At 47.2% G+C, this 17,256-nt stretch overlaps 1 protein-coding gene across 3 annotated transcripts in view; it reads right to left on the minus strand.

Annotated features, from left to right (window-relative positions):
- The window catches only part of LOC308669163 (calcium-activated potassium channel subunit alpha-1), a 463,457-nt gene extending 450,231 nt beyond the window's left edge, over nucleotides 1-13,226 (minus strand). For all 3 annotated transcript variants that reach the window (XM_081329724.1, XM_081329723.1, XM_081329725.1), the window contains exon 1: nucleotides 12,743-13,226. In XM_081329724.1, coding sequence (XP_081185850.1) covers nucleotides 12,743-13,066 — 324 coding nt within the window. In that variant the 5' untranslated portion in view covers nucleotides 13,067-13,226. The remainder of the gene's footprint in view (nucleotides 1-12,742) is intronic.
- Between the last annotated feature and the right edge of the window lie 4,030 nt (nucleotides 13,227-17,256).

Here is a 17,256-nt window from a genome sequence, read left to right on the forward strand (position 1 = left end):
GGTAGTGTTCTTCTTGGAGGCTTATTAAACCCACATCAAAATACAGCACAGCTAACAGAAGTAGTGTAGTGTGAGTCATTCCAGGAGCTCTCTCCAGCTTATCCCACTCTCTGCGGTGTGGCAGGAAACTGTCAATTGTCGGTAAATGGCCAGCATCATTGATTTTAACCTTGACTGTGCCTGCGAGTTGTTTCTTGGTCTGCAGCACTGGGCCACAGGCTCCTTTGAGAATCTGATAAAACCAACAGATCCCTTCTCAGGAAAAAAAAATGTATTTAAGTGCATCAAAACAAACTGGGAAAATAACCTAATTTTTCCTCCGCCCGAGTTTACAGGTCTCCTGACATCTTTGCCCTCCAAATTAAGAGCCCCAATCAACAAGGAAACAAGGAAACGTACTGTTAGTTTCACACCGATTCTCATTTATCCCAAATCAGTAAGTGGTGCCATGAAACGGTAACTTTCAGCGTCAAAAATCGGCCCGTAAAGTATGCAGAATGGCACGACCGCCACTAGTGAATGTTAAACCTCATACAAAACAGGACCACAAGGTCCTCTGATCTGTAAAAGCTGAAGAAAATCTGTAGTGCACGCACAACGGGACAGAACCAGCGATAAGCAGCTGACAGAAGTTGACTCCAATTATTGCAGAGCAGTATTTGTTTTTTAACCGCTCATTCAAGCGCTCATTCAAGAGACCGCTAGAGAGAAGTTCCCTAAGGACGGGCTCCAGCACAAGTCCAAAAGTTCAGAAGACCCAGATTGGGTCCTGCAAGGTGATCCTGGGACACATATATTCACCTTCATTCGTGAGACACATGGGCGGCTAGTGCTTTAAATAGTTGGACATTGGGAATCCTTCACAGCACGCGAGGCCTCCACTTACGAACAGCTACGCTTCCTACACCGATGCACTCAAGAAGGGGTCATTCCATGAAGCCTATGATAGCCACCACCAGTCAACTCAGAGATGGGCAGACGCACGGCAAAAGCATTCAGCAAATGTACGTCAGAGGTCTTAATCAAGGACTGCCATTGGGCAAGTATAAAACAGCCACCAATATGCACAAAGGGGCATTGCCTATCCCAACTCGAAGAAGAACCAGTCACCCACCTGGAGAATCCTATTAGGACCCTCGTCAAAGAAAAACAGGAGAGAAAAAGGAAACGGTTGGAGGACAAAATTCAAACGGTCAAGCCACGCTCCAAAACCTGTGTGAGCTTGGTCCATAATTAACTGCCAGAGAGAAGTTGGACATTCCCGGAACTTCTCTGTAATGGCTAGAGGGAAATTCCCTGAAGTTGGGCTCCAGAAGGAGTCCAAAAGCTCAGAAGACAAAGCCTCTGGTCCTGGTGACCAACCCAGATTGGATCCTGCTTCATTCAAGGCAGAAGTTGAAAAAGTCTTATGTGTTTTTAGAAGTACACCACAATCTTATAAAAAAGGAACGTATGTCGTGGCTAGCCAACGCTTTCTCATCCAGTAGATGAATCTGTGGAAGCCAAGGATCTGGTCTCTAACGGCTATAGAGAGCTGTGACCAAGTTCACTCGGGAAAGCACATGCCCACAGAGCTATAAAGAGTTCAGAAATCAGCCATCCCAATATCACTTACAAGGCATCTTATATTAACACTACAGCCCCTAAATACAAGTCTACGACATGTTGGTAATGGGTTGGGTTGAAATGAAGACAACATTGCCACATTAAGGGCCAATTTGGTGTAGTGGCTATGGGGCAGGGCTAGAAGGCCATGGGTTCTAGTCCTTTCTGAGGCATGGAAGATGGAGGGATGTCTTTGGACCATTCCTTCTCTCAGCCAATCCTCCTTCACAGGACTGTTGTTGAGTGGATCAAAATACAATGGAGGACAACAACAGGATCATAAACAAACATATAAGTCCTTTAAAATTGGTCGTCATTGCATCTTTGTGCTGCTTACTGCTAGTGGGATAGGAAGATGACATTTCTGCCTGCATCACTATATCCTTAGAAAACCAAAACGCTTAGCCAAGGATTTCGTGTGGATGCTTTACCCCTGCCCCCAAAGAGCTAAAAGTGGGGCTTGTAAGAAACAGGAATATGGAACGAGGAAATAACTTAATTTTAGCTTAATCTATGCGGTTATATGGGTGCAATTTCTTTGCTGCATATGTATGTATGTATGTATGTATGTTGCCAAACTTGCAGGGTTGATGGAGGGAAAGGAAGAAAGTTAAACTACCATCTGGTACAGAAAAAGGTATATAATGTGGTCCATCCCATCCTTCCATAAGGATATTTGTCAGTCGCAAAGATCAAGTCTGAACAGGAAGGTCAAATTCAACTGATGTATTGCATTCAACGCCTATGCGCAGGAATATTCTTAAGTTAGTCCCTGCTTGGAGTTAGATAAGGGTCAAGGGAATTCAAGGGAGATTGGACTTACTTCGCTTGTAGCTATTTAGGGATTCTAGGCTGAACCCTCTTTTGACTCCACTCCCAGGCTCTGCCAACACTTCTCCCACAATATTTGAAGCACCGTCTTTTCCCAGTTATATCTACCAACCCACCAGGGTGGGGAGGCAGAGTAGGTTATGGGTCCCCCCCCTTCTTAAAGAGGTCCCTCTGGTGGGATCAAGAAAAGGGGTCTTCTCCAGAGTGCCCCCCTCCCCATGAAGCATTATCCCTGCGGTAATAAGACTAGTCCCTACATTGACACTCTTTCACAGTGCCTTGAATACGTGGTTTTGACAACGGCCCTGGGAACCCCAAAGATATATGGAGCCCATCAAATGCTTGGTGTGAGTGTTGTCATCAGCAGAGTGGCATTTTACTGCGCTCTGTGTTGGGATTTTATTTCTGCAAATCGCCTGGAGTCATTGTGAGTGTTCTTAATAAATAAATACCCCATCTTCCATATTATAGTCTCTTCCTGCCTGGCCTTAGAGCTTAATCTGTTTGCATAACATCATTCCTCTGAAGAGCCTTCATGCAGAAGTTAAGAGCTGGAGGCAAGGCACATCAGCTGATGTGCTTTGTTGCCTGCTTGCTATCCCTCCCACATACTGCAGGGAATGAGACCCTGTGAATCTAGTCATTTCCCCCTGGTGCCATTCATTCCTGGAAATCAACCATTTTCTCCCTCCCTCTTTCTTCTTCTTCTTTCATGACATCAGAGCAAGAAAAAAAGAGCGGATGGGACCATGAGGAAGAAGAAAGGAGAGGGGGGGGGAAATAGTCTATCAAACATGTTAAGCAATTTTGACCTAGGTCAGAAACTAGCATGGCTCAGCAGCAGAAAAAAATTAAAGAAATTAATAAGGCTCAGTTCAGTGACAACAGATCTATGATGGTTAAGCAACTAGGCAGCCAAGGGGTCACTTTAATTGCTGTCCGTGTTGTGTTGAAAGCAAACCAAAAAAAAAAGTAAATAACATCTATGCAATGCATATAACTGAGTTACCGAATGAATTGGGCTTCGCTGAATTATAAACTAAGCCAAGCTTGCTGAGTTTAGCCAACGTTGCAGGCTACCAAAACAGGCTGGTCAACCAAGGTTATCCCTGAATTGAGCACCGTTATCAGCACTACGATTTTGGTGCACAAATCTGGTACATTCATCTTAGGAACGTAGCCAATTAGTGTGAATACGGTTTTCATTTATCCTATCTGGGAAATATCTAGCAGGAATTCCTGTTCTACACAACTCTCTGGATCAGAACGTTTTCTCCAACAAATTCATTAACATATTACAACACTGATCAAATGAAATCTGTGTTCCTTATTATGCAATAGGCAGGATGTTTCACTTCACATTTATTCAGAGATAATTTATGACACACTCCAGAAACAGTCATAGCAAAATTGAAATCTTTGAGATAGATAGATAGATAGATTTGGTTGTTTCTACCTTTTTATAGACCGCTCCAAACTTTGTAGACCCTGGGAGATACACCTCAAAGATAATAATGCAAACGTAACAATCAATAATAAGCTCAGTGGCTTCCCGCCATGTTACTAAGGGACAAAGGCTCACCAATGAGTTTTTTTGGGGTCTGTCAGCATGAATTGAAGCCTTTGAACTCTGGTGCTGGAGAAGACTCCTGCGAGTCCCTTGGACTGCAAGGCGATCAAACCGGTCAGTCCTAGAGGAGATCAACCTGACTGCTCTTTAGAAGGCCAGATCCTGAAGTGGAAACTTAAATCCTTTGGCCGCCTAATGAGAAGGACTCACTGGAGGAGAGCCTCATGCTGGGAAAGGTTGAGGGCAAGAGAAGAAGGGGACGACAGAGAATGAGGTGGCTGGATGGAGTCACTGAAGCAGTAGGCATGAGCTTAAATGGACTCTAGAAGATGGTAGAGGACAAGAAGGCCTGGAGAAACATTGTCCATGGGGTCGCGATGGGCCGGACACGACTTCGCAACTAACAACAACAACAGGGTCAAACAATCCTCCAGAGAAAGGTGTCCTAGTGAGTGGAGTTCCACCTTTGCGAGGTAGCTCCTCATGGCCAGAGGGCTTTTTGAATATTAACCACCCTCTCAATTGACACCACTCTATTGCCAGCTGGATCTCAAGATCATAGTAATTCTTCATTAACCAGTTTCACCAGCCAACAGCTTGGTCAGTATATTCTGGACCAATTAGAGTAGAGGTCTCCAACCTTTCTCAGTTGGTGGACCAGAGGAAAAGGGAGGGGGAAGCATCTTACGCGTGTGGGCACACGTACACAAACAAGACCGTGGGCACGCATGATGCAAATGGGGCGGTGCTAGTGCCCAGATGACATTCGCTAGCACCGCCCCATTTTTGCTGCGTGGGTGCTAGCTCCATCCCATTTTCACCGCACGGTGCCCCATCTTCACCACGTGGTGTCCCGTTTTCACCGTGCAGCACCCCGTTTTCGTAGCGACGGTGCTAGCACGAGTGGGAGTGAGTGCGTGCATGTGTGTGCGTGCACTGGCCAGCCTGTCCCATGGTCTAGTGGCCAGGAGGCCATGTCCTGGTAATGGGCCACAGCCCACAGGTTGGGGACCCCTGAATTAGAGCTTCTGAGTCTACTTCAAAGGCAGCCCTATGGGGAATGCATTGCACCAATCACACCTTGTGATGATCACAGCCTGGGTGACTGTTTCCAATGGCTTCCTAGTCCATAGGCAAACTGCTGTAGTGTGGTTACAGTCATGTGGTGAGGGTCCCTCAAACCAGAACTTCCATCTGCTGGGTCAGCAGGAGCCCTGCGTCACAGGCCAAATCCAAGATAACTGGGTCTATCAGGAACATTGTTCTCAGAAAGGCCACAGTGATATGAATGAACCACAGCTCCATCTGGCAGGATTATATCTGATCTCGCTTCTCCCTGTCTGTTCTCAGACTTCCTTCCGGTTAAGTCAGTTCAGGATTGCTATAGCATGCCCAGCCTGGCCTGAATGTAAACATACGAAAAGACACACGCCATTATGTCACAGGAACTGAGTTTTAGCTGCATATGTGTCGGTCACAAAAGACCAGGTCCACCGGCAAAGGTTCAAGTAATCTGATGTGTTGCTAAAAGTCTATGCGTAGGAATCCTCTCAACTAATAGTCGGGTACTTGCTGAGAGTTGCTAGATAAAGGTCAATAGCACTCGAGGGAAGTTGGATGTAGTTCGTTCGTGACTATGTAGGGATTCTAGGCTGATCCCTCTTTTGACTCCACTCCCAGGTTCTACCAGTCCTTCTCCCACAATAATAATAATAATAATAATAATAATAATAATAATAATAATAATAATAATAATAATAATAATAATAATAATAATAATAATTTTATTTATATACCGCCCTTCTCCCGAAGGACTCAGGGCGGTGAGTTATGGGAGTTATAGATCAGAGGTCCCCAACCTTTTGGGCACCAGGGACCGGTTCTGTGGAGAGACGTTTTTCCATGCATGGTTTTGTGTGCTGTCTGCATCTTGCAGACTGGGACTTTGCTTGTCCGTGTGGACCAGTTGCTGGCATGCCACAGCCCAGTACTGGTCCATGGACCAGAGGTTGGAGACCCCTGGTATAGCTCACCTTAAGAGTCTCCCTTTGATTGGCACATCACCCCAACCACCTTGTATTATTGTTGGTGAAGAGGGAAAAAAACATGAACTTAATAAGGATTCCCCTGGGAAGAATTCTTCACAATTTATGCTGGCTATCTTTCCAGTTTCCCAAAGGGAAATGTTGCTTTTAAATGCCTCTAGAAGCATGCCGTGTTAATTTTGGCCTCAGCTATCCACCCTAAAATGAGAATGGGAATAAATACACAAATGCAAACTGTATAGCTGAAATGAAACGATGCCCAGTTATTTCAACGTGGCTTAGCGTTATTTCTTCAGAGATCTCATTATTTGGGGGATAACATTTCACTGCTGTGTTGTTTCTATCATCTTTCCCTTTTACTTCCAATTTTTTTTTAAAAAAAATCCACATTATAAGCTAGGTGATGGCATATCTCCCGGGAAGCAAGGGATCCAATAGCTGAATGTCATATCTTGACAGCAGCCTAGCAACCATATATATTTAAAAGGCTGGTGTGTGTTCTATGTGTATCTGTGTGCCAGGAATAGCTGGGACAGATCTGGTCTTCCATTCACAATCTAGAAAATGTAAAAAGGCAAAGGAAAATATCCGGCCTATTTTGAAGAGTCCTCGGTTGCCTATCAAGGTGCCACACGCCTTAACGCTTGGTTTTGCTTTGCCAGAAGAGCATTCTTGCAAATAAAAAAAAAAATAAACGGAGCATTCAGCACTCTTGTTTCTAAGACTGCAAGGCCGAATGGCAGCTCGTCAGCCACAATTGTACCCTTCCTAATGTGGACAACATCTGCGCCACGCAATGACAACCGACAGACCGCAGACTTGTAGAGTAGCGCTGTTAAACAAGTCAGGAGCATTCAGGGGAGAGGAAATTGCCAGCCACATCCACGGTCCTCCTTGAGAATCCAAAATGAACAAAGAAGCGATTTCTGTGTAAGGCCCAGCTGAACTTCTTCAGCATGTTTCATCAGGTTAGACGAGAAGAAGAGAATATAAAAGGAGTCCTGTTAAAACATAAGGACTCCCCAGAAGGGCTGAGCTGTTTCTCTTCCTGAAACACCCATAATTCTTCTTACAGTGTTTCTTTTTGATCTCTTGTATTTTGATTAAAACCAACATGTTCCAGGACTGAAATGGAGGTTAGTGAACATTGGGTTCTCAGTCCCTTTCACCACACTCCACCCCACCTACAGAAAAGCATAGGAGGAATTGTTCTCCTTAGCCGCACTGGTACATCCAGGTTAATCCTTAACAAGCAGTCACGAACAAACAGTTCATTGCACACCTCAAGCAGAGATTTTATGCGTGCACACTTGCTCTCTAAGTAAAATAGATGCCAGAATTCAAGACCCAATCTATTCCATTCCATTCCATTCCACATTCTACTCTATTCTATTCCATTCCATTCCACGTTCTACTCTATTCTATTCTATTCCATTCCACATTCTATTCTATTCTATTCTATTCTATTCCATTCCATTCCATTCCACATTCTATTCTATTCTATTCTATTCTATTCTATTCTATTCTATTCTATTCTATTCTACTCTATAATATTTATTCTATAATATTTATTTTATTCTATTCTGTTCTATTCTGTTCTATTCTAATCTAATTTTCTATTCTATTCTATTCTATAATATTTATTCTATAATATTTATTCTATTCTATTCTATTCTATTCTATTCTATTCTATTCTATAATTCTATTCTACTCTATTCTATTCTATTCTATTCTATTCTATTCTATTCTATTCTATTCTATTCTATTCTATTCTATTCTATTCTATTCTATTCCATTCCATTCCATTCCATTCTTATTCTTTCCTATTCTGTATGGATGGCTCTTTATTAGTCCAATACTTTGTTTCTCACAATGGCCAACTAGAGGTTTCTGGACTACTCAAATGCAAGAGAAGGCGACAGACCCTGTCCCACCACTCTTTGCCAACAGCTGCCATCTGGAGGCCCGGGGACTCTAACCAAGTGCTAGCAATGATTCTCAACGCTAAGAACTCTAGAAAGGGCTGGTTTACGTGGACATATTTAATCCCAGTAGTAAGCTATCCAAGGTAACGTCCAGTGGCACACCTTGTAACGAATGCCGTAGTTACTTACGTGCCACATAAATAAGCACTTCCTTTCCCCCCCCCAACTTTTAAACTCCCTCTAGCCAGCGTCATCGGATCCTAGTCCTAAGGAAAACTTGATCCGTAACCATTTTTCCCATATCACACATGATTTTATAAACATTACAGGCAAGTCCTCGACTTACCAGCTCACTTAGCGAGTGTTCAAAGTTACAACGGCCCTGAAAAAGTTGACTTAGGACCATTTTTCCTCTTGCGACCGTTGCAGCATCCCCATGGACAGGTGATCAAGATTCAGATGCTTGGCTTTTGGCTCATATTTATGACAGTTGCAGTACTCCCCTTTGGCGACTTCCTGACAATCAAAGTCAATGGGGAGGCCAGATTCACTTTACAACCAGATTATTAACTGAACACCTTCAGCGCTCCACTGACTTAACAAATGTCTCACTTAACAACAGAAATATTGGGCTTTCCATTGCGGTCATAAGTCGAGAAATACCTGCAATTATATCCTCTCTCAATTGTCCTCTCAAAATTAAAGAGCCCCAGGCCTTTTCTAGTTCGAATGACTTCAAATCCCCTCATCATTCTAGCTGCATTTTCCTGATCCTTCCCTAACTCTTCTGGTTCCTTTTAAAAATATTGAGAAAGAAAGAAAGAAAGAAAAGAAAGAAAAGAAAGAAAAGAAAGAAAGAAAGAAAGAAAGAAAGAAAGAAAGAAAGAAAGAAGAAAGAAAGAAAGAAAGAAAGAAAGAAAGAAAGAAAGAAAGAAAGAAAGAAAGAAAGAAAGAAAGAAAGAAAGAAAGAAAGAAAGAAAGAAAGAAAGAAAGAAAGAAAGAAAGAAAGAAAGAAAGAAAGAAAGAAAGAAAGAAAGAAAGAAAGAAAGAAAGAAAGAAAGAAAGAAAGAAAGAAAGAAAGAAAGAACCGTACAGTATTTCAGATATAAAATGCACTATAATAAGCGCCACTGAAAGTGGTGACAAGGCTTATAAATTAAGTATGTGAAGAGTCCGCATCTTCAAAATTTAAGTCAGTCAATGAGCATGCTCAAGTTCTAAATCCCAATGAAGTCCTCAACGCCCTTCCAGTTGGTTTTCATGGGGCTTCTATTGGAAGGCCACCTCGTGTTAATTCTGCCCAGGAAGTATTTTCAGGAGCCTACAATTCCAGGTGAAGGTTATGGATCGAGTGGATGAAACGCAGAAGAGGCGTGAAAAGCTCAAAATGTTGGCCTCCCCAGTGATCTATGTCCTTTTCTCTTTTCCCTGTCACTTTTCTAAGAATATGGGATTTAAAAGCCCTGTCCACCTTTTTGTCATAAAGCAAATATGCATGCCATCCATATACCAAATCCCAACCCTCAAGGTAAAGTATTCTTTTATTAGTTAAGTTAAGCCAATCGCTAATCCAGGTCAAGACCACCGCATCATAATACAATTTCAAATTCGGCGCCTTAAGTCCCCCTCTTTCCCTAGCATCTTGTAAAATCTTAAATTTAACTCTTGGTTTTTCCCCCGCCCAGATAAATTTATTAATACCCTTCTGCCATTCATCAAGGTTGGCATCCTTTTTCAATATAGGTATCATTTGAAACAAAAAGAGAAACTTCGGCAGAACATTAATTTCCCTGTCACTTTTCAATATGCCTCTGAACAAGACTTATAGACGCAACACTTTTGTGAACCTCAACGTTGCTTGCTTTCCCAAGACTTTTGAAAACTTTCCACTGTCAAAGTCTCAGCTAGGGCCGATTCCAGGCAGGAAAGAGAGATCTGTCCAAATGCTTCAAATCAGAAGTCTTGATCAACCAGAACCAGGTTTTCATTCTTCTTTGGAATGAAAAAGGAAATGGATCAGAATGAGGCAGAGGAAATTTATCAGTTGAAGAATTCACCATTTCTGAGAAAAGTGAACCAAGCTGAATTTTACACCAGAAGGACACCCAAATATTATGAGAGAAAAATCCCAGTCTACCTTTGAAATACTAGCTGGGATTGTTTTTTTTTTTCTGTTGTATCTTTCAAGTATCTCTTTCACACACACCATAGAAACTGTTGCAAATGGTAACATTTGCACTTACTTCTTCTTTTCCTTCCAGATTATATTCAACCCTTTTAATTCTATGGCGGTCTAAACCGAACTACTAGGAAACCCTTATTTGGAGTCTGTATTGACGGGAGAATGGGGTGCTACTGAGATTATTTGTTTATTTATTTTATTATTAGTTTGTCATTCTTTCACCTGTTGCAGGCTATGGCTAAATCAAGTAAAACTTGACACGGACAGGTCAAAATTTTAAACTTTGCCAGACAGCTGAACCCATACATGGATGAGAAAGATTTGGCATGCTAAAAGCAAAATAATAATAATAATAATAATAATAATAATAATAATAATAATAATAATAATAATAACAACAACAACAACAACAACAACTGGGGAGTCTTATTATTTATTAGAAGCCGTGTTTCTTTCTGTTTGTGGGTTTTCAGCAGATGGGGAAGGCACTGTTGGACAAGGCAGAAGATTCGCTCCCAATCCTGTATTTATTCCTCCCCCGCAACATTTCATTCCAAGGAAACCTCCACGTATGTCCTTACACAACTGCCATTTTACACAACTTCCCTTGGAATCTGGCTTTTCAAGATCTCGGTGTCCTTAAATTGGCAGCAACAAACAAGGAAAGGAAGAGAGTGATTGAACAGATGGTTGTAAGTAAGGCTCTTTTCAGGGACTCACCTACAGTCAGCTTAATTCAGGCAGACAAATTGGTTCCTTAATACGGTGCCAAAGAACGCTTAAACTTTTCTGGTTAAAGAACAGCATCCGATGGAAGGGAGAAAGAGATGAACCACAGCAATTTTTTGGGGGGGGAAGGGAAGCTGAAAAAATGATCAGCAAGAAGAAAACTTTGTCTCAGCCCAGCGGATTTTATTGGGGACTAAGGCTGTAATTGTAAACACCACAAAGCCCCACAGAACTCAGTAGGATTTTGACTTTGGATGACTCCTTGTTGACTCCTTCAAACAATCAACGCCCAAATATACGTGGAGATGACCCAAGCCTACCACTCGGTCCAGCTTATTTCTGACCAAATATTAGCATGTTCAGGATCAGCTAGGCAACTGCCCCCTCCACCCGTCTTTCCTTCCAAGCTGAACTCAAGGGACCTGTGTCACATCTCCCAAATTTCTCACCGGTCTGCAAAAGGGAAACAGGCTCAGCCTTGCCCTTTGGTGAAGCCCCTTTCAAATCCTGCCCCATCCTTCTCCAGCGGCAAGCGCAGAATTACGAGGCACTCGCCCCAACCTATCTCACAGGGCTGTACTCTGCCTGAAAAGAGGGGAGAGAATCCCCCAGGAAGACACCCCAAAGAAAATAGAAAGGCACTAAGAGCAGAATGTATAAGGAGTCCAAGTTCGTATCTCTGGTTATTCACCAATAGTTTGCGAAGGGAACTGCCGCACTGGCCAGGGAACCAAGCCACCTCTTCTGCCTACTTTCCAGGATAGCATGTTGCAATTAAAAGGTTTATAGCAATTGTGATTTAAAAAAAAAACCACAATTAGCAGTAATATGCCTTCGTTTCCCTTTTGATTTGTGGCTCCGAAAGTGAACTATTTCCAAGATGCTTAAACTCTTACTATTTTTCTGTATCATGAAACGTTACAGAAAAATATAAGCGAATTGGTTGGTTTAATTAATGGGTAGAAATCCCTTAGTAACTCTGATTGGTTATTCTCAATGGTTTGTCAAGGAGGCTGAAGAGCTGGCTGGGGGAACCAACACACCTGGCCTTTCCTTCTAAAACTTTTCTCTTACTTTCCCCGGATAGCATGTCGCAATTAAAAAGGTTTAAAGCCATTGTGATGTAAAACAAACAAGCAAAAAAAAAACACACGAAAGATTTTTTTAAAAAAAAACAACAACAACAATGACCTACAGTAACATTTATTTATTTATGCTTTTCTTTCCCTTTTGAAGGATCAACATTACATTATTATTTTAAGCAGAATAGATTCCTGGCTCTGGAAATGAACTCTTTCCAAGATGCTTCAGCTGTATACCATGAAATGCGATGGGGACAAACTAAATGATGATGATGATGATGATGATGATGATGATGATGATGATGATGATGATGATATAATGCTGATGCTGATATAATAATGATGATGATGGTAATGTTGTAATAATAATAATAATAATAATAATAATAATAATAATAATAATAATAATAATAATAATAATAATAATAGTAATAGTAATAATAATAGTAATAATAATAGTAATAATAATAGTAATAATAATAACAAAAAGTCCCTTAGTAACTTAATAACTAAGTCCCTTAGTAACTTAATAACTAAGTCCCTTAGCAACTCCGATCGGTGGTCAAATATTTGGGAGGTGCTTGATCGAGTAGTAACGGATCCCCCCTGCCCCCCTTCCCCCCCCCCGCGTCTCCCTTTGGTTTTAAGGTGGGAATTTCACTTTTTGCGTGCTCGCCAGGTCCTCGCTCGGGCCGAGAGCCGCGGACCTCAGGAAGGCGAAGGGGAGGCGAGGCGGCTGGGACGGGGTCGGGGGTGGCCCGTCGGGCCCTTACCTTCTCCTTGGCGCCGCAGTGGCAGCAGACGGTCCACAGGTACTTCAGGGTCCTCCAGAGCAGGATGATGAAGAGGCCCCCGAAGAAGGTGACCATGGAGGAGGCCAGGAAGGCCCACCACATGCGCTGCCCGCTGTCGCAGGGCACGTCCATGGTGAGCGGGATGATGAGCGCGTTGGAGGCGCGGGCGGGCGCCGAGGACGAAGCCGCGTTCAGGCTGCTGCCGCCGCCGCCGCCGCCGGCCGGGCTGCTCATCCTAAGGCTGCCGCCGCCGCCGCCCGCGTAGTAGCTGCTGGAGCCGCCGCCGCCGCTGCCATTGGCCATGGCTAGCAGCGGGCAGGGGGAAGAAGCCGCCGCTGCTGCCGCCGCTGCTGCCGCCGCCGCCGCCGCTGCCGACCCCTGTCCCGCAGCCCGTCCCCGGCCATGGTGCCGCTCAGCCCAGGGCAGCCGCCGCTGTCGCCGCCGCCGAGGCGTCCTGCCTCGCCTGCCCCCGCCCGAGAGAAACGGGGAGGGGCCAAGGAAGCGCGCCCGCCTCAGCCGGCCCGCATATCGGCTCCCCCTCCCCCCCCCACGCCCGCCCAGTCAGTCAGTCAGTCAGTCAGTCAGGCGAGGATGGACCGGCGGCCGCCTCGCTCGCCGCCGGGGAGACGCTCCTGCCTCGGCTGGGAAGCCGGGAGGGGCCGAAAGGGCGAATATTCTCCCTCCCCCACCCCGCCGCCGCCGCCGCTCTCTTCGTCAGTCAGTCAGTCCAGGGGAGGCGAGTCGGTCAGCGGGCGAGGACGTGGCTCTCCGCCGCTTCGCCTCAGGCAGCCGCCGCCGCCGCGTCGCTGCCTCTCCTTCGCCCCCTCCCCGCCAGCCGGCCCCTCCCACCCGAGGGAAACGGGGAGGGGCCCCCAAAGCGCGCCCCCCCCAGCAATATATCCCGTATATTGGACACCCCCCCCGTAGCCAAAAAAAGAGAAAAAGCCGGATTCTCGTCAGTCAGTGGGCGAGGATGGCGGCGTCCGCTTCGCCCGCCTTATTGTTACTGTTGTTATTCTTTTCCCCCTCAGGGAGGCGGCGGCGGCGGCGGGTGAGGAGGAGGGTGAGGAGACGGACGCGCCGCCGCCGCCGCTACCCAGCTCCGGCCGGGCTGCCCGTGCGGGGCTGAGGGCGGGAGGCTCCGTCGGCCGCAGGCGCCGCTTGCGCAGGTGGCCCCGCCGGGCCGTCCTGCCTCTCCCGCTCTCGTCCGAGGGAAGCGGGGAGCCAGGAAAGCGCGCCCGCCGCTTCTTCTGGTCAGCCGGCCAGGCGGGCAACTCCCCGCCGCCTCCAGGGGGCTCCGGCGCCGCGCTCGCTCCGCGCCTCGGCTGCCTCGTCGCCCGCCGGCCGCGCTGAGGCTGCGAGCGGCAGGGGCCGTCGGCCGCACGCGCCGCTTGCGCAGGTGGCCCCGGCGGCGGCAGGAGGAGGAGGAGGAGAGGAAGGCCGGCCGGGCTCTGGGCGGAGGAGGCGGGAGAAGCGAGGGCTCCTGCGGGCGGCGGGTTGCGCGCCCGGCCGGCTAAAGCTGCGCGGAGCGGCGGGTCGTGTGTGTGATGGGGGGGGGGGTGGCGGGGGCAGCAGAGCAGAGCAGGCAGGGGGAGGGCTCAGAACCCGGCGCGGGTCTGCCGGTTGGCGGACGGCGTGACGCACGGGCTGTCACTCAAGCCTGGCCTCGGTCTGTGCGCGCGGATCTGTGGCTCGCGCTGCGCCTCGCCTGGCATCGGAGCGGCCAGCCCGGGGATCCGGACAGAGCCCGGGAAGGGGGGGAGAAGCGGCAGGGCTTTTTAGCGCTCGGCTGTGCCTGCTTCTCTTTCCTCCGGCTGCTGCTCCCCCTCTTCTTCCTCCTCCACTTCCTCCTCCCCCTCCCCCTTTCTCCTCTTCTTCCTCCTCCCCTCTCCCTCTTCTTTCTCTTCCTCTTCCTCCTCTTCTTCCTTCTCCACTTCCCCTCCCCCTCTTCTTCCTCCTCCCCTCTCCCTCTTCTTTCTCTTCCTCTTCCTCCTCTTCCTCCACTTCTTCCTTCTCCACTTCCTCCTTCCCCTCCCCCTCTTTCTCCTCTTCTTCCTCTTCTTCCTCCTCCCGCTCCCCCTCTTCCTCCTCCTCCTCTTCTTCCTCCTCCTTTCCGCCCTCCTCTTCCTCCTCCCCTCCTCTTCTTCCTCCTCCTCCTCTTCTTCCTCTTCCTTTCCGCCCTCCTCCTCCTCCCCCTCCTCTTCTTCCTCTTCCTCCTCCTCCTTTCCGCCCTCCTCTTCCTCCTCCTCTTCTTCCCCCTCCCCCTCCCCCTCCCCCTCCTCCTCTTCCTCCTCTTCCCAATCCCTCTGGAAGCCTCCACGCGGAGCCCAGGGCCGCCTTGTTTTTCCGGGCGCAAGAGAAGCGAGGGCGAGCGAGCGAGCGAGCCAGCAATTGGCAGCGCTGAGTTGCAGAAACAGGTGCTCGGCGGGCCGCGGAGGAGGAGGAGGAGGCGGCGAAGAAAGCGGGCGGGCGGGCGGCGGTGGCGGCGCCTGGCGGTGTTTTTCCCCCCTCTCCAGCGGATCCCGCACCAGGAAGCGGTTCGGATGAGTGGGTCGCCCAGCTCCAGAACTGGCACCGAATTGGAAGAAACGCAGTGGGTGGGGGGGGGGAGGAGAGAGAGAATCCCTTAATTCTCTCCCTGGCGTCGACTGGGAAGGAAACAGAAAGGCGGGGGGGGGGGGGAGAGAAAGGAAGCGAAGCAGATGAAGGCCATGGGATTTTCAACCTCATAATTCAGGGAAGCCCACGTTTATCCTGGGATGAATTCCCCCCCCCCCCCGGCGTTGAAGAGGGGGCGGGGAGGCTGGATGCCAAAAGCCCTCGCAGAAGCTCCTGGTTGTCCTTTCAGCTCGTCCTGCCACCGGTTTCTGAAAAGGTTTTCATATCCCAACAACTGGAGACGAAAGTACAAGAAAACAGGGAGAGGTTGAACTCAAGAGCCCCATCCTGTCCACAAGCAACCCAGAGAGACCCAAATCCAGAAATCCAGTCCTATCAGAGACCTTAACCCAGTTTTCCAGCATAGTTTCTTAGTCCCTGTTTTGGTTAAGCTTCATTTCCTTTCTTTTTCTTTTTTTTCTTTTTTTGGCCAGGAAAAGGGGATGAGATAGTTATGAAATCCCTCAGAGTGAAGCTGGAGTCTGACATCATTCACTGGAAGAGTGGGAATCGGCAAAGGGAGAACAGCCTATGGAAAGCAGCCTAGATGGGAGAAGCTGAATCAGAATAGAAGCCGGAAGGGACCTTGGTGATCTTCTAGTCCAGCCCCCTCCTCAAGCAGGAGACCCTACACCCTTCCAGACAAATGTGTTGCCCAGTCTCTTCTTAAAAACCTCCGGTGATGAATCACCCACAATGTCTGGAGGCAAATCATTCCACTGGCTGATTGTCCTCTCTCTGTTAGGAAGTTTCTCCTTAATTCCAGGTTGCTCCTCTCTTTGATGAGTTTCCATCCCTCGTTTCTTGTCTGACCTTCTCGTGCTTTGGGAAATTAAGTGGACCCCCTCCTCTTCTTTGTGGCAGCCCCTCAAATACTGGAAAGACAAACTGAAAAGTTGAGGAAGACAAACCAAGTCTTTAGCCTTAACCGCTCAACCGTTCTTGTGAGTGGGGACATTTTAGGAGGAACCCCATTCAAACCATAAGCTCCAGGCAGGTGAGGCCTAACCTTTTCCAGCCAGCCCTGACGCTCAAACACAAAATGAGAGTTTCTCCATCTAATTGACAATCGAGCCTTTGGGGGAAAAAATATGAAAAAATATGACGTGAGAGAGATTCCAGTTCCACTGTTTTTCATTTAAGTACCATGAGATATCCAAAGACTGTAGTAAGAAGCACAGCGAGGGCTGTTTGTTTATTTGTTTAAGAATAAATAAAATAAAAGAATTTTTCTGTCTGTCTATCTCACCAAGGTGATCTCAAGCAGCATAACAAAGCGAAAAGTGTTGTGATTCAGGGTCAGCCTGTGGGTTCGGCATTTGGCTCGGACGACTCAGAGGAGGAGGAGGGGGGTGTTGAAGAGCTTGCTGAGGGGATTGGACAGCTTGATGAGAGCCCCCAGCCAGGCCCCTCTCATCTGGTCACGATGCAGACCCAGCTGTGTGAGCCTGACAGCGTGGATGAAGATGACCCACAGCTGGCCCTGTTTAAGGATGCCCGACGCAGGAGGCAGTCAGTCAGGAGTAAACAGAGGAAGGCAATGGGGCACCTCAGAAGGAGGCAGAGAGAAGCCACGCCCTGAACTGTATAAAAGGGGAATGCGTGGGAGGGCTGGTTTGCTGAAGGCAACCGCTTGGATAGTTCCTGTTTCTTAAAGCTCCTGTTTCTTGGTTTGTATCTTGTTCCGTTTGTTTTTGTAGCAATAAATTTGGCAGTCGTAATTCCAGCCTCTTGCCTTCTTGTAAAAGGGGTTGTCCCTGCTTTTGCTGCAGGGCTGGTAGCAGGCTGGTACAGAACAAAAAGTTAATAACAGAAACCCTAAAATCAGATTGTTT

The sequence above is a fragment of the Vipera berus genome (genome assembly GCF_964194415.1).
Source record: "Vipera berus genome assembly, chromosome: 5".
Taxonomy (NCBI): domain Eukaryota; kingdom Metazoa; phylum Chordata; class Lepidosauria; order Squamata; family Viperidae; genus Vipera; species Vipera berus.